This window comes from Agelaius phoeniceus, chromosome Z (genome assembly GCF_051311805.1).
Source record: "Agelaius phoeniceus isolate bAgePho1 chromosome Z, bAgePho1.hap1, whole genome shotgun sequence".
NCBI lineage: Eukaryota > Metazoa > Chordata > Aves > Passeriformes > Icteridae > Agelaius > Agelaius phoeniceus.
In genome coordinates this window covers 72,523,111-72,539,219 of record NC_135303.1, presented here as the reverse complement: position 1 = coordinate 72,539,219, position 16,109 = coordinate 72,523,111, and the positions used below count along the sequence as shown (strand labels likewise).

The 16,109-nt window shown below is 39.2% G+C and overlaps 1 protein-coding gene across 15 annotated transcripts in view; it reads left to right on the top strand.

Annotated features, from left to right (window-relative positions):
* MAST4 (microtubule associated serine/threonine kinase family member 4) overlaps window positions 1-16,109 on the top strand; it is a 279,670-nt gene that overhangs the window by 152,884 nt on the left and 110,677 nt on the right. For 4 of the 15 annotated variants that reach the window (XM_077171052.1, XM_077171051.1, XM_077171060.1 and 1 more), the window contains one exon: window positions 3,500-3,580. The exons of 9 other annotated variants lie outside the window; for them this stretch is intronic. In XM_077171052.1, the coding sequence (XP_077027167.1) occupies window positions 3,500-3,580 (81 nt within the window). Of the gene's footprint in view, window positions 1-29; window positions 139-3,499; window positions 3,581-16,109 lie in introns of all 15 variants that reach the window. 2 more of the 15 variants (XM_077171048.1, XM_077171049.1) reach the window with 1 other exon arrangement.

Genomic DNA, 16,109 nt, shown 5'->3' with positions numbered 1-16,109 from the left:
AAATAATTTATTCTAATAATCTCTTGAAGGTGACAGAGCACTTTATTCCAAGGAACAAATGTAGATGTCATACTGGTTCTCCAGAACTACATTTGTGAAATGTCTGAGAAATTCTGGATTTCAGTCAGGCATCTTCTGGTAAGAATAATGTGTGTTAGCTGTGGGCAGGCTAAACTCCAGATATTTTTCTGAAAAAAACCGCATTACTAATTTCTCATGAGTTTTGGAGGAGGGGTCTTATCAAAGATCTCATTAAAATGGTTTCCATGAATAATTGATAATTATACTTCTTTTGAGATGTGGCAATTGAAATATTTTTAAATCAATCTTCACTGAATTATGTAATCATCATGTGAGAGTAGCATCACTAGCTGCAAAGGATGAAAAAGGATTCATGTTTTTCAATGTATGTTTGTGTTTTTATAATATGAAGTATTTGTTTACTTCTTCCTCCTTTTTCACAGTAACCTAACATAATTCCACTTGCTTTACCATATTTTCAAAATACTTAATACTGATAACATTAATAATTACATTTTAAGTTCAGTATTGATCTTTTTTTTTTTTTTTTCTAAAATGTTGTCTGGATATATTTACTTTTTCCATATATTTGAATTAATTTTATCATCACACTTGCTACTTTTTGAACTTGATTTACCTGTAGAGAAAAGAAAATACCATATTTTGGTTGCTGACACATAATGATTTCCATAGAGTCATTCTCTCATGATTTCCAGAGTTGAGTCAATGCAGACTTAAATCATGTCTCCCAAACTGTTAATTGCAATCATTTAAAGAAGAGCATATCTAGGGGGGAAAGAAATCCAATTTATTCCTCTCACCCTGAGTCTCATGAATTTTCTTTCAGTAAAGTTTAAATGTTGGGACTAGAATTATGTTGTCTCCCTGAGAAGCAAGTACAGTCTGTCTACTTTATATTCATTACTTGCAAAAAGCTCCTTGAAAGAATATTAAATCCAAAATAAAGCATTCCAAATTTAGTAAGTGTAAGAAGTAGGGTTGTCATGCACTGTGATAATTTGTTTTAACAGGTTTTCTTAGGTCTTAAAAAAGCAAAGCTGAAGAGTGAGTTCTATGGAAGAACTGGATTGACACACCAGTATCATCGTTTAGTGGGAATTTTTAGATCCATAGTACTAGCACATCTGATATTGGATGCTCTCAGATTCTGTGTCATTACTGAGACTCTGATATGTTACAGTAGTGAAAATGAGGAAGAGTATGAGTAGCTAGCTACTAGCCAGTGTAGGACTTCTGCTTGCAGTGTGTGAGCTGTCCAGTGGAAGAAGTGCAATGCCCTTTGCCTTAGAGTATTTCTAGGATTTCTTCACAGCAAGGTGAATTACGGATCTCAGTCTGGGCTTTGAAATTGATATATTCTTCTTATTCAATGCCAGAGCTGGCTTTTTCATCTCCCTTTAGCCATTCTGTCTTTAGTAGATTCCTTGTCCCCAGTGGTTACTCCAGAGCAGTCCCTTTGCTCTCCCTTTGCTGCAGCCCCGTGCTTTTGGCTAGCTGGTTCCAGTTCTCTTCTCCCTCCACCTGGACTATCTTTGGATCAGTTCCAGCTTCCCCTCACTGCTTCTGATCCTGATGGAGGCTGGTGGTGGTCTGCATGGCCTGCCTCCACATCTTACCTTGCAGTGTCCCCAGGAACTGCAGTGCAAGCACTGACTGCAGCACAGGATCGTTTTCCAGCCTACAGTCAGTCTTGGCCTGAACTGACAGGTGGACAAAAGGGGGACAACTGAAAACTACCAGCTCTGCTGCAGCAGAGATGAAGAGATGGAGCAGATAAAGCGGAGAAATACAAAACCAGTTTTTACAAGTCTGCACTGCAGTGATCATACAGAAACAATGATCCTTCCAGTGCGTGTTGTTGCAGGTCAGTGCAGTGCAATGCAACAGAGACTGCCCCAGTTGAACAGCCGAAATCTGCCTGTTGATCCACACCTTTTTCTGCAGGCCTGTATGGGCTGCCTGGTATGAACCTGGGTTCACTTTACCCATTTTCAGAGTTATATATTGAGCCATTGGCTCTTAGTGTATTTTGTCAGATCAAAGGTATTGTTGTGCTAGCTCAGGTAGTCTGCAGTTAAAGCCAAACTACCTTGTACTCAGCTGCTAGTGCTCCTCTGTGCACCTCCTTCAGAGATTATGGAAGCAGAGCCAGCAGCCAGAGGAATATACTCATACACAGTAGCCTTGTCAGAAATTACCCTCAGGCCCATCCTTGTCTCAGTGTGCATGTCCCTGCCAAACTTTGTGCCTTCTCCAAGGCATCTCAAAAAGGAAACAGCTACAAAAATGTACATTGTTGAAATTGTATTCCTAATCTGTTCTAGAAGCAGTAGTAATCTTCCTGCTGAAATGTTCAGAAAAAACCTGGATCAGGTGTCCACCTTGAAAGATTTTGAAGGCAGTGTATTAATATCTGGCAAAGTGTTACACAATTGAAAAAATGGACCTTAGCTGTGCATAGCATATTAGCCATCTGCATCTCCACTGAGGACAGGACAGGAGTGCTAGCATTGGCTGCCTGCAAGGGTCTGGTACAAAGCAGAACAAATCTTTATGAAGATGAGCTGAAAAAGTTCCCCATAAGCTTCTGCCTTCGCTCAGTCTGCACAGAGTGTTCTTTTTGACAGACAGCTAAAGTGAATTGCCGTGAGAGGCATGCTATGAGCATGTTTTTTAAAAGAAGCTTTCCTGTGAATTTTATGGGGAAATGTGCATATGATAGGATGAGTATATTTTAAAGGAGCATCTCTGAAATCTGGCGGTGGCCGGCTGTTTTTTTGAGAAACCTTTTGAGTGGAGATGGACTTGAGGCAACTTCTTGAGGACACCTTTGAAGTCAAACGCTCAAGTAAGGATTTTATGGATTAATTGTTTATATCCATGTTTGATTACCTAGAAGAAGAACTTGACGTTTGTGAGGAAGCATTTCATAATGAAATTGAGGCTAACTGGAGCACTTCTAATTTTCAGTAAGTGAAAATTAGGCTCTCACACTGGAAATTTTTATTTATAATTTTCATATTGCTGGTGGAGGTTTATCATCAGTTCTAGTTTTCCTTTTGTTTTGATAAATCTGGTTTGCATATAAAAAACTTAAACCCCTGCCCCCCAAGATTCTTTAAGAGGGGAAAAACACCCAATCTGTGTATTCTGTTGGGTTAGATGTCTAAAAAAAATTACCATGTTTCACCCCTCTTGAGACTTTGTACACAAGTATTGTACTTGGAAGAAGTCTGAGGTAGTCAAGCATATGCATCAACACCAGTTCTCATATTTATTTTTATTTAAATCAATTTCATCTTAAGTCAAAACCTGTGTGGCTACTGTCAATCACTTCATTCAGGAGGATGGTCATGTTTTGGTTCTATCCGAAACTCCTTTCATAACTCCTACACTAAAACATGCAACTCTTGGTAAACCTTCTGTTCACTAGAGATGACATTATTTTAACTTGCAGTCTCACCCCAAGGAGCCTGAGCCCAACCCCAACAAGCCCCTGCAGTCCATGCAGTCCTCTGTTCGCTTTTCATTTTTGGAGGTAAGCAAGTAAACTTCCATTGTTGATGTTTTCTTCTGCATCCAAAACCCAATGATCAAAACATATTGCAAAAGGAAAATTGAAAAATAGTAAAAATTAAGTATGTGTCTGCCAAAATATGTTTTACTTGACCAGCTGCTGTTCTAAAGGTAGGTATTTTATGGAAAAACCCCCAGGATAATCTGTATTTTGAGACCTATTATGCAGACTCAAGATACTAATGTATGATTCTGTGTTGCTTTGACTGCTTAGGAGTGTATCTGAAATTTTATAGTTTGCTTCCTGTGATCATCATGATTGTATTCTGTTATGTGAAAAGTTTAGAAGCTTAAGGTGCATTCAGAAATGAGGGTGATTCATGAAACACATAGTTATTTTTTGCTTAAGTGAGGGCTAGTAGTGTGCTTAGTGAGTTGAATGATTTAGAAGAACACAAAATCATATTCAGTAATTGGTAGGACTGTTTTGTCCTCAGGACGAGGAGGATTTTAAGCTTCACTTCTATTTCAGTAATGTTCTAGATAAGCCTTGACAGCCACATACAATATCCTTTTCACCCCCTTCTTCCTTCAAATCCCATGTTTGTTCATAATTTTTTTTGGCACTTGTCAGAAAGGTACAGTTATCCTCATGAGATCAGAAAATCATTAAGTGATAGAAAATACTTTGTAATTCTTCCTGTTATGTAAAATTATAATAAATTAAAATTGATGGATGGTTCTGAAACAGAAAACTTTTTTTCCTTCCTTCTTTTCTTTTTAGAGCAGGAAGTTGCTAGTCAGGGATCTCATTGGTGTCAGTCATTGAGATTCTGCTCCATAGGGAAGGGAGTTTTTAAAATGAGTTACTAATAAGTCATCAGTGCCTCATGGATTAAAAAAAAACCAAAACCAAACCACTTCTAATTTTGGTCAGAGGTCTCACTTGTTACTGTGAGAATAAGAACTACCACCTTCTTAAATTACATAATGAAGTATATTTGTGCTTTTTTTTGGTACAACTTGGAACATAGTGTGGCAAAGGTGAGGGTTGCTTGGATGTGTTAACCTGCTTCAGTATACTTTAAAGTTAAAACCAGATTAATAGGTGAGAGCTCTTCTATCAAGGGTTCACATGACACTGAAAAATGGAGCAATAACCTAAAGACTTGATACATGTTTCTGAAGAAATATTGTAGTTTTTTATATATTCTGTTTTGTTAGGGAAGACATGGTATGAGAATTACTTATTTGTGCAATTTTCAGTATGATTTAAATAAATTAAAAAAAAAAACAAACACATTTTTTTCCTCAGTGAAAACACTTTCATAACGTTTGTTTGATAAATTATCAGCAAGTCATCAGCTGGTATAGAATGCTTGGTGAAATTAGAATTTTCTAATTGGGTCTTTATTTTATACAGCCAGAAAAATCACTTCTCTCTGTGGTGAAGGATGTGCTCTTCTTAAAAATTTCAGTTTTGTGGAATCAAAAAGCTGTATACGAATTTAATATTTTGTATGACCTGGATGACTTGCTGAATGGGCTCTGCAGATGTGTGGATGTGCTGCTGTGCAAACTGTGTGATAGACAAAGCCCTCAGTGTTTTTAGAGCTCAGACCTTGCTCAGACCTGGGTGGCAGCGATTCCCAACAGTGACAAGTTGGAGCTTTTCATCCTATGATGGAGGATGTTGGGAGCAGACTTTTCAGATACTTTTTGAAGAAATAGAGTGGAAATTATTGTTAGTGCTTAATGTGAAGCCTCATCCCCTGATACGGCTGGAAAATGTCTAAGTTCATTGGGATTTTTCCTTGGTTCTTTTGTCCTGAAATTTATGTAAGGCTGCCAGAATGGTTATTTTTTCCCTAGAGTGAAAATGTTTAAAATCTGATTAAATCTGAAACAGAGTGCTGTATTTATCTGTAGCTGGAGAGCTGCTGGTGTATTGAACATCAAATGTTTCAGTTATTAGTTACTCTTAAGCTTGACCTAGCATAGTGGAAAGATGAAATGTGTTGGTTTTTAGGGTATATAAATAATTAGCATTTCCATTAGCTCAGAGTACTCCCGTATGTGGGAGGAGAGGAATTACTTCAGTGACACTACTTTTGCTTATATTCAGAAATGTTAACATGCAGGCCATGCATCCAGAATGAATGGATAGGGTTTTCCTGTGGCATTTCTCTCTCTCTCTAACATGCTGGCTCATCTCCCTCACAGCCTTTGACTTGCACAGCTGCTCCTTGGGCGGTTTTTGTTGAAGTTCTGCTTATAGCATTTGTCACATACAGTAGTAGTCTAAAGGTAACCTCTTGCCAGCTAGATGATGAAGATTTTTGAAATAAACAGTAACATCCAACAGTGAATGGAAATACCTGCCTGCTGGTACAGTGTGAAGCCCTCCATTCTATACTTCTGGGAGAGGGTGGGGGATGAAGTGGTAATTCAGATCTCTGAAAGATAGGCACACATTTGCCATTATATTTTTATCTTTGGCGTGAGTCACCTGAAAACTTCCAACTTCTGTTTGGGGGAGAAGTATGTGCAGTTCTAGTACTAATAATTATAAGCAGCAGATTTGCAAGGAAAGAGAGAAGATGGTGTAAATAACTGAGCACAGCTACTGAGATATTTAGGATCCTCATGCTTCTAACATAAATTTAGTGTGTTTCTTTGCCTTGGACAATTTGAAGTCCTTTGTCACAGTAATGGGGAGTGGAATGGGGAAAGTATTTGAAAAAGACCAGGGAACACTAAGTGCTAGAAGTTGTAGTGGCTTCTAGTAAAAGCAGTAAAGGAAATTGCAATACTAAATTAAAAAAATATGTAACAGCATGCATTTGAACCTGAAGAGTACAGAATGTTGATTGCCCACAAAAAAATCTTTTTATTCAACATTTTGCTTTCCTGATGTCACTGATACTGAGCTGGGGGAAAAACATCTCTAAGGCAGTTAATAGATAGCTCTTAGTTTCTACAAAAAAGAAAAGATTTTAGTGAATTTTCCAGAAAGCCTTTACTCAGGAGCGTGAGCATTGCACATGTGTCAGGCACTGTACAGACACACATGTTTCTACCTGGCTAAGACTGGTGAAGAGGTAGACAGGATTCATTCCGAAGCTTTGAAAAAGAAAGCATCAAGTAAAAAAGCCCATATACTTTTTTTTAAATGGTTAATTTTTCTAATAGACTCTTTAATGAAGAAGATCCAGTTCACCTGACCATATCTACAGCTGAGTTGGCAGGAAGGCAAATCAGGATTATTATCTAAACATTTCAGTAATGTAATCTGCTCTTTTGGGAAGCTTGTGAGGATGCCACTGTAAACACTGCATTTTACATAGGGTCATGGTGTTAAATGATTACATATGTGTTACCAAAAGCAGCAATTAGAAGTATAACTGGCATCGATTAGACCTCATCCTGTGGCACTGAATTGAAAGAAAAATAAATGTCAGTGTCACAGATAGCTTTGCCACTTTTTGGTATTTAGTAGTAAGTTTTTATATCTGGAAATTGCCAAAAAATGTTGACACTTGCATTTTCTTTAAATGTAACCTGAATCTGTAATATGAGTGAGTAATTATTACAAAGGGAGAATTAGTATGAGACTTTAAAATATAATTTTATACAAATAAAAATTCAATTATTAAATTCTATAAGAAACTTTATTTAAGCTGTATAAATTCATATACCAAATTGTTGAATACAGAAATAAAAAGTCAGTGTGCTCCTGTTCTTCCAGTTTCTCTGTCTGCATCCCCTTTTTCCCCCCCATGACATTCTGTATCTCAGAATCAGATAAAGACAGAAGGCTAAAAATAGCTACATTCTAACAACTGTATTGGCCTGTATTATGAAATCATCAATTAAATAGATGACTTCTGTTGAAAAATGAACAGTAAAGTTTCTAGTTCTAGTGATTTCTTTATTGTTCTGAAAGTGAGTACATTTAAAGAGCTTTTAAGTGTTTTCTGGCTCTGTGTGATGCTGTGTGGGCATGTGGGGCATATACACTCATATGAAAGATGTGATGGACAGTAGGGATTTAATTTGCTATTTGGTTTTTACAATGCTGAAGGCAATAGTTTGTTTCTAAACTTAGCAATATTCCTGTGTTTCAGGAGGAAAGTGGTGTTGAGAGTGTTGGTGTGCTGCACTGCCCCTGTGGGCTGGCTGGGCTGGGTCTCTCTGGGTGAGGGAGAGCAGGCCTTTGTTGGGAGTGAGGAGGGCGTGGGGAGCGCTCCTCAGCATGGGGTGTGCTTGGACTGGCACTCCGCTGCCTGTGGCAGCACTCGCTGCCCACTCAGACCTCAGCAGCAGCCAAGGTGACAGCTGTTACACATGCTGGTTAATGATTAAATCTGGTGTAAGCATGCAGTCTAGGTAGACAGGGAATACTGTGAAAAAAGAAGGACTAGTACTCACTCCCTGATGAGGAGGGACTTGTGCAGAGACATAACATGATTCTCTCAAGCAAAATTGTCATAGAGGAGTTAGCTATTAAATTTGGACTCTTCTGGTCTCAGAGTAGTTGAACTTCTATGTAATTTTACTATGGAACTGCTACTTCATGGATTCATAAGGCATTATAAAAGACGAGACGAGTACATCTCAGAGGATACCTCCTTTCTCTCCTCAGTGACATAACCTCCATACCCAAGCAGACATTTTTTTAAAACTTTGTTTCCACCTTCGCTTTCTGATACCAGTGCAAAGTACATTGACCTTAAGGTTATGCTGGAAGATGAAGCTGTGATTTGTTAATTTGTTACCCTGAAAGGGGAAGTTCTTGGGAATGGCTGATGTGGATGAATTAAAGAATCACTTGGCTCAATTTCTTTCTCAAATTTTTCTTTAAAATGAGGAAAATCTGCTGTTTCATCTCTCAAGGTAATCTGATTAGTATTCATGAACATCAGCCATGAAGCACGAGTTCCTCAAGGTGAAATAAATTAATCTTTGGCTTTCTCCTCCAAAAGTCTGTCTGCTGTGAAGTTACTTTCATGTCCTTGCTGTTCTCTTAACTCTTTTTGGGTCTATGTATTTAACCTTCTAAAACACTTTCCTTAGTTCTTTCCCATTTCTCCCATATTAAAAATTATGACAGGCCAAAGGGAGAGCTATTTCCATTGGAAATTGAAAATGGAAAGTGAAAAACAATTTTATTGCACATTTAAGTTTTTTATGATGTAGAAATGAGTTTTGAGGATTGCTTAAATAAAAGCAGCCCCTTACTCAGCAGACGTCATCTCTTGTGTGCTCAAGTGTGCTATTCTAGCTTCAGCTTTTGAAATACTTTAAAAAGTTTTCTGTTTTCTGAGCTCTCTGGAGTCACAGCGGAGAAGATTTTTGCTTGTGAGTCATCAGTCTGTTGTTGAGTGCTAGTCTGCTACACGTGCATAAGCATACTGGTATGTAATGGCATTGCACCAGTGTAAATGAGGGTTCAGCTGAGAACTGCAGGAGCTGCAGAGCTGTCATCAGTGAGCATGGGGTCCCCTGGAGATTCTCACTATTGGTTTTCATCCAAGAGGGATATAGGGATGTAAATTTCTGATTCTGTTTGGGTTTTTTTGGCCTGGTGCTAAAGAAAGTGATGTTTTACTTGCCCCCCCACTGATGCAAAGTCAGGGAGTATTGTTACCATGATGCTTTGTAAAGCTTCTGGAGCATGAAACTCAAGTTTTCTTTTATAATGAAGATCAGGCTTTAAGTACATTTTTAAAAGCTCCCAGGACAAACTTAATTCTTCTATATGGCTTTGTCTTATCCACATAACTTTTTCAATTTAATTTGTGGCTTGTACTACTTGATATTGTTCTGGAGGAAGATTTAGGTACGTATTTTTTAGATCAAGTAGAGTAAGGAACAGGAGCTTCTGTCTAGTTTTTAGAGACAGATGATGGAATTCTAGAAAGCTTACAAAAATAGAGATCTTTGCTTTAATCCGGTGGTTTTGGGCTGTTTTGTTGGGGATTTTTCTGGGGTTTTTGTTGTTGTTTTTTTGGTGGTTTTTTGGGGTTTTTTTGGTTTGTTTTTGGGGTTTTTTTTAAGGTTTTGGGTTTTTTTTTTTTTTTTTTTTTTTGGGAGGGGGTGGTGTGTGTCTTTGGTTTTTGTTTTCTTTGTTTTGTTGGGGTTTTTTTAGTTCATGTGTAAGGTGCATCTTAAGAAAGCAAGGAGGTTCTTTGTGACAGTTATTTTTTCTGGTAGACTGAAAGCTACAGACACAGAGCTCATCTGAATCATTTTAAATGCCAGTTTGTTGATCTCCTCTCCCTCAACTCTCATAAAAATCCTCCCAAAGTACTTGTGTGCTAGTTTTATTAAATCTTTTGGCCTTTTGGGTTATATTTTATGTTTACCATTGAATGTTAAATTTTGAATTTAGTATGGTAGTCCTTCTAAGCAGGAGGTAACATGAATTTGAATTTTGAGGAGGTGACATGAATTTGAATTTGAAAATTACAGTAATTTTGGAGTTGTGCTGTGATAGGGGAATGCTGAATCTGAAGACAGTTTTTATTTTTAATTCAAAATACTGCTTGAAAAAATGGCTTACAAGTTTGAAGGCTATGCAGTCATAGAAATGACCTGAATGGAGATTTCTTCTTGAATTGCTTTATTACTTCCTAAAACAGAACTAAAATACTGTAGAAGTATTTCCCACTGAGATATTCCCTCATAATAATGCTTACTTTTACCTTAATTTGATGTGCTGCTTAGCTTACTTCGAAAAGTATTCACTGGCTAACCTATGAATGTTTTTGGTCTTAAACATACAGGTCTTAAACACAAATGACCTGGTATAGCCTCATTTTAAATCAAAACCTGACATTACTCTGTAGATTTTTTCCCCCACGTTTTTAATTAACTGTTAAGCATAAGTTGTTAATACTTACAAAAAATATACCACACCTAAATCCGAAATTGTAGGAATGGAGGGAGGATGACAGGGAGTTCTGTTAGGGCCACACAGAGACTAGAGAGCTGAGTACTGCATGCTGTGGTGTTAGGAAATCAGTGCAGTTCCAGGAGGTGGTTACAATTTGAACAATTGATCTGCATTTCACATATGAAAATAACTCTTTAAGATGTGACTTGAAATGTACTGGAAGATGGACAGTCTGCTCTCTTCCTATGCTGTCACACTACAGAGTTTCATGTACAGGCAAGTTACCTGCTGCCAGCAATCATAAGCTGCTGTGTGACTGCTCCTGTTGACGTCTTTGCTTTGCCCCTCAGGTGACATATTTGTTAGCAATGACTGAAATGTGCTGCTTTCAGCCTCAGCTGCTCTCAGCCTGTGTGTACAATTCAAACTGTTGTAGTATGGCTTCAAAATTGACTTAATCTGATTTGATAAGAATGCATTGAGTGCATCTTGAATTTGATGTCCACTTACTGTCCAAAATGTGACTGACTGTAATCTGTTGCCAGTCAGTTCTTGCAGATATGGAAAAAATTGCTAGGTTAACCTGCCGATTGTCCTGTATTTTTCTTGGAAAATTTTGTGATAGGGATGTCAGTGGTTCACTTTCAGCAGAAATACCTCCTGAGGTAATTCCACCATAAATCACAAATTCTGCAGTCTTTTTTCAGTACAGTGACAAATTTCAGCTGGTCCTTGTGTGAGATGCCAGAGAAAAAAATCCTGCAGCTATATTCTTGAGAAGGAAATTCTTAACCTTGCTCAGTGCCAATGCTGCAGCATTATGTTGCATCTGCATCATTTTAATGCACCTTGATAAAAATAGATGCAGAACAGAAGCCAGCGCTGTGTGCATCAGCCCTCCCTACAATACACAGCTCCAGTAGAGGAAATGCTTTGAGACTCTTGAAGATTTAAGTGAGGAATGCAGAAGGAGTTGTATATTGAAAACACACTGCTGTCCCTGCAGTGGCCTTTTATGAGGGCTTCATTATTTCTGTTTGTCCTGATTGCCAAGCAAATTGTAGTCTATTTGCCATCTGTATGGCAGTTGTCTTCTGTTAAGTGGGCAGTTTTCCTTATCTCTTCTACACCCAATCCTCCCTCTGGGGAGATATCTGCTGATAATAGGCTATTGAATGTCACTGCATGACTGATAAGAGCTACAGCATCCCATTGTGAGGGTGGAGCCAAGCATTCCTACCCAGATACAATCTGGAGATTCTGGAACACCAGTGCAGCTTCTCCGCTGGATTTCCCAGAGGAACAGCTGCCTCTTCCACTAGATCTTCAGAGGAAGACTGCACCCTTCTACAGGATCACTGCTCCAACAGAACCATACCTGACACTACAGGAGGACTGCAGCCACAATTCCAACTGGACTGCTAAGAACACCCTGACCCACAGGTGTCAGATTGTGTTCTGACTCTGTCAGTGCTGTTTTAGTTTACTGCATTGTTTATGTTATCTTTATATTTTCTTCCCTAATAAAGAGCTGTTATTTCTGCTCCCCTATTTTTGCCTGAGAGCCCCCCTTAATTTTAAATTTATAACAATTTGGAGGGAGGGGGTTTACATTTTTCCATTTCAGGGGAGGCTCCTGCCTTTCTTAGCAGACACCTCTCTTTCCAAACCAAGACACTGTTGTATACAACACAACTTGTTTCCACTGCTGTGCTGGCTGAATTGCTTTGCACTGAAAGTTGGTGATCCCTTAGGGTGTCTTGCTTTGGTAATTGCTTATTCTTGAGTACTATAGAAGTGATAGATTCACAGCTGCAGAGTTCTGAAAACGTTTTAAAAATGAATCTTTTAGAAACAAAGTGGTAAATAGGAATGAAAAAGCATGAGACTGAGCCCCCCAGAAGCAGAAATCTTCCCCGTCCTTTTGTTTTTTAGAGATCTTGTTTCTACTCTTGCTTGCAGCTAACCATTTGAGAAAGAAAGTACATGCGTAGGTTTCTAGAGGGAAAGCCTTGCAGCTGTAAAAAACTGGAGAATGTCACTAAACTGCTGTATTTGAGACTTTACAGTTCTTTCCCTCATGCCAGTTGTGTTTGCTCTTGATCCATGAGATATGTTAGTGCTCCTTAGTGGAAGACCTGTTCAGCAAATATTCTCATGGCTAGTAACAGCAGAGCAGTTTCCCTGGATGTTGTGGGAGAGGGATACCTCATGGCATGGTTTAGGGACACAGACTGATCAGCTATCCCTGTGTCTCCATCCCCTGGTATGAGATGAGATACAGCTGGGCTCTGGTAGGTGCGCAGAATGAATCTAGAGAATGTAGTCCTGAGCATCTCTGAGGAAGCATTTCCACCTCCTGCTGGGACACCACTTTTCTTAGAAAGTATTGGAAGCTCCTCCTAGGCTAGAATATAGTGATGGGAAGCAGAAAGCATTGAGGATCCTGATGTCGGAACTTGAACATCTCCTGGTATCACCTCTCCAGCTTTCACACACTAGCGTGTTTGTCAGTTTGTGGTAACCATTTCCTGTGTGAGGCGACATTAATGTCAGTTTAATGTGATTTTGTGTATCTTGGGTTCATGTTGTCACATAACGGCTTTGATAAGCATGATGATCTGCTGAGCTTGTCCTAGAGCAGTCTGATGCTCAAAACCACAGAGCACTCTATGGCAAACTGCTTCTTAATATTACAGACTGAGAGGGAATGACCCAGACCTATTATATTTTTTTGTAGCAAAAAGAAAACTGCTGTCATAGAGCAGAATCATGGCACACCCTCTGTTCATGTCAGGAGGCTGCTTTTTCTGCTCTTCAGAAAGAGACCACCAAGACTAGACTGGAAAAGAGAACGTGGTTTGCAGTTAGCAGCCCGAGCACAGTAACACTTGAGCAGAGCAAAACGGTGGGAGGTTAGAGCTTCAGGGTTACCTAGCAAACCATTAGTGTGTCTGACAACCAAAATGTGTACCTTGAAAAAGGAAAGAAGGGTTTGCTCCAAGAGAGGTTCTTGGATGCAAACCCTTCTTGCTCTAAGAGAGGTTCTTGGGAGATGACATGATACTGCTTGGCTAGGAAGGCAATTTTTCAGATTGATAAAAAAGTAAATGGTGACAGAAACAAACCTAAACTTTCATACAACAAAAACACTGTAAAAGACATGTCTGTGGGACTGTGAGGAGCAGCCACACTGGAAGGAGTTCTTGTCATGTTTTAGAAGTTGTAGACTGGTTGCTGTAGTTTTGTTGGCAAGTACATAGGAACACATGTATTGAGTTTGGGAAAGCGGTAAATGCTGTGTAACTTCCCCAGCTGATAAAACCTAGAAATATTTCTAAAAGTTGGTGTAATGCCTGGGAGAAGGGGATGATGGCAAATACTGGTTTACATATTTATCAGCTGAAGCCAGTATTTCATCCTGAGCAGCCTGGTATGTTCCTCCTTCACCTTCAGCTTCATACTGCTGTTCCTTTGCCAACAGAACGTTTAGGCTCTCCCCGTGCAGTCTGCCACTGGACCGATGAAATCTGCTCCTCTTGTGAGTATGCAGAAGTATGCAAGCATGGATGCTGAGGAACAACAGAATACAGAGTAGGCTGAGATAATCCTTTGTCAACATTAAGCATGGTTATTACTAAGTTTTGCAGACTACAATTGTTGCATAATTTAAAAAAGATCCAAGCTCTCTACCAAAAAAAAAGGCAAAATACTGAGATAAATGAGTATGATGATTTAAAAGAAACAAACCATATACATTTTCATAGTTCAGACTCATTAAAATTCATGGTAAACCATGTCCAGATGTGACTGGAGATGGCCAAAGGAGAGGCTTATTGAATGGTGAAAGGGTTTTGAGATAGGTTTGGGGTTTTTTTATTTTATAGGAAGAGTCTATATTTGCAGTGGTAAATACTTACAAGTCTCTTTTGTATCAGTATATTAATGTTTCCATAAGCTTACATACAATTATAATGGAATAATAAGGTTGTCTGGTATCAGAGAAATTAGGCCACTTAGGGGTTTCAACTGTTTTTTGACAGCTGAGTGGTTTATCACCTCATTTCTACTATGATAGAGTTTTTCAGAATGCTGGAGGCCTCAGACAACTAATGTGGGTTTACTGATCCTCTGCTTCTTGGTTTACATAGTTTTGACAGTCTTGGTGACAATTCAGGTGCTGACTGTAGCTTCCTTGTTGGAGAGAGCTGATGTGCATTCTTAGTCGAACCAAAATAAACCAAAATGTGATTGCCTATCTTAGGAAGTGGAGGGTGAAATTCTGTGACTCACCATGGTGTCCGCCCTGACTCTTCCTGATGTGCATATCAGAACGATTTAAGACTGTTTCTTAACTCATCTGAATCCCTTTCAACTTATGCATATATGGTCTTAGCTTATAGGGAGGCAGGAATTGTAGAAATCATTCAGTACTTCTGAATCTGCAGAGTGGTCAGCCCAAAGAACATTTCCCTATTACTGTCTGGTTCTATCTTTTCTCTTTTTTTTTTTAATATCTGAATGTTTGATGCAGGTGTTTCTGGAGTTATCTTCACTGCGCTCCCAAGAAGTAGAAATATCTTTGCTTTACAGGTGGAGAACTGAAGTGCCAGCAGATTAAATAACTAGATGATACAAGGTCTTAGACCCTGAGGCACTTTAGCAATGAGGTAATTTTTAGTATTTTGTCCTTAATTTTGAAAATTTTCTGTCATGTTTTTAAAGTATAACTAACTAAAATAATCTTTACTACTCTTGCAATTCTAGATGCTTGCTTTTAATTTTGTTTCTGTAAAGTTCCCTTCTTTTTGTGTAGTTAATTCTACTGCTGCCAGTGGTCTATTTGGCAGCTGTATCATCTGCATGTCTGATAGTTAACTGTTTAGTAAACCCCACAGACATAAGAGTATGTGCTGAGTGTAATTATGGTTGTTCAGAAATTCAGATTTAAACCAGAGGTGTGCGCTGAAGCACACGTATGATTATTATTTAGCCTTTTGAGGAGGAGAGCATTAAGGGTGACCTGTAAAGTGATTTAAGGATATTGTAAACTTGCAGTGCTGTGTCAGGTCATTGAAATACCAAGGGTAGCTAATGGATAGTGAATATAATATTCTTTTAAATATGATGTTTTCCCTTTCTGAAGCGGTCCAGCTGGAGAAAGATTGTCCTTCTCAGATGCCCCGGCCAGCTATCCAGCACCGCTAGCAGTACGGGGGCGCTGTCCCCATCTCCGTGGTTCAGGACAGCACCTAAGGCAAACGCTCTGTGCTGTGACAGCAGCACTACCTTGTGGTAGGATGTGGCTTGGCTTGTGGCTACAGTCAGCAGAAATAAGAAGAGAGCGCTCTCCAGCTGTGGTGAATCCAGATTTATTGGGTCCCAGGGGAAACCAACAACCGAAGAGGACGAGGGAGGGGGTTGCAGCAGCTTATAATGAGGGAGAGACACAGGGGAGGAGTCAGTCCTTGGACGAATAGGGTTTCAGAGGGGAGTGGGATACAAAAGATTGACTTAGGGAGAACACCAATGGGGATAACTTGAGCATGGGGTGTCGGCCCCTGAGCCAATCACTTGACGCTCTAGCTGGAAGTTTCTAGAGAGTTCTAGAGAGAAGGGTGGGAGCGCCGAGTGATGGACAGGGCACCGGGGA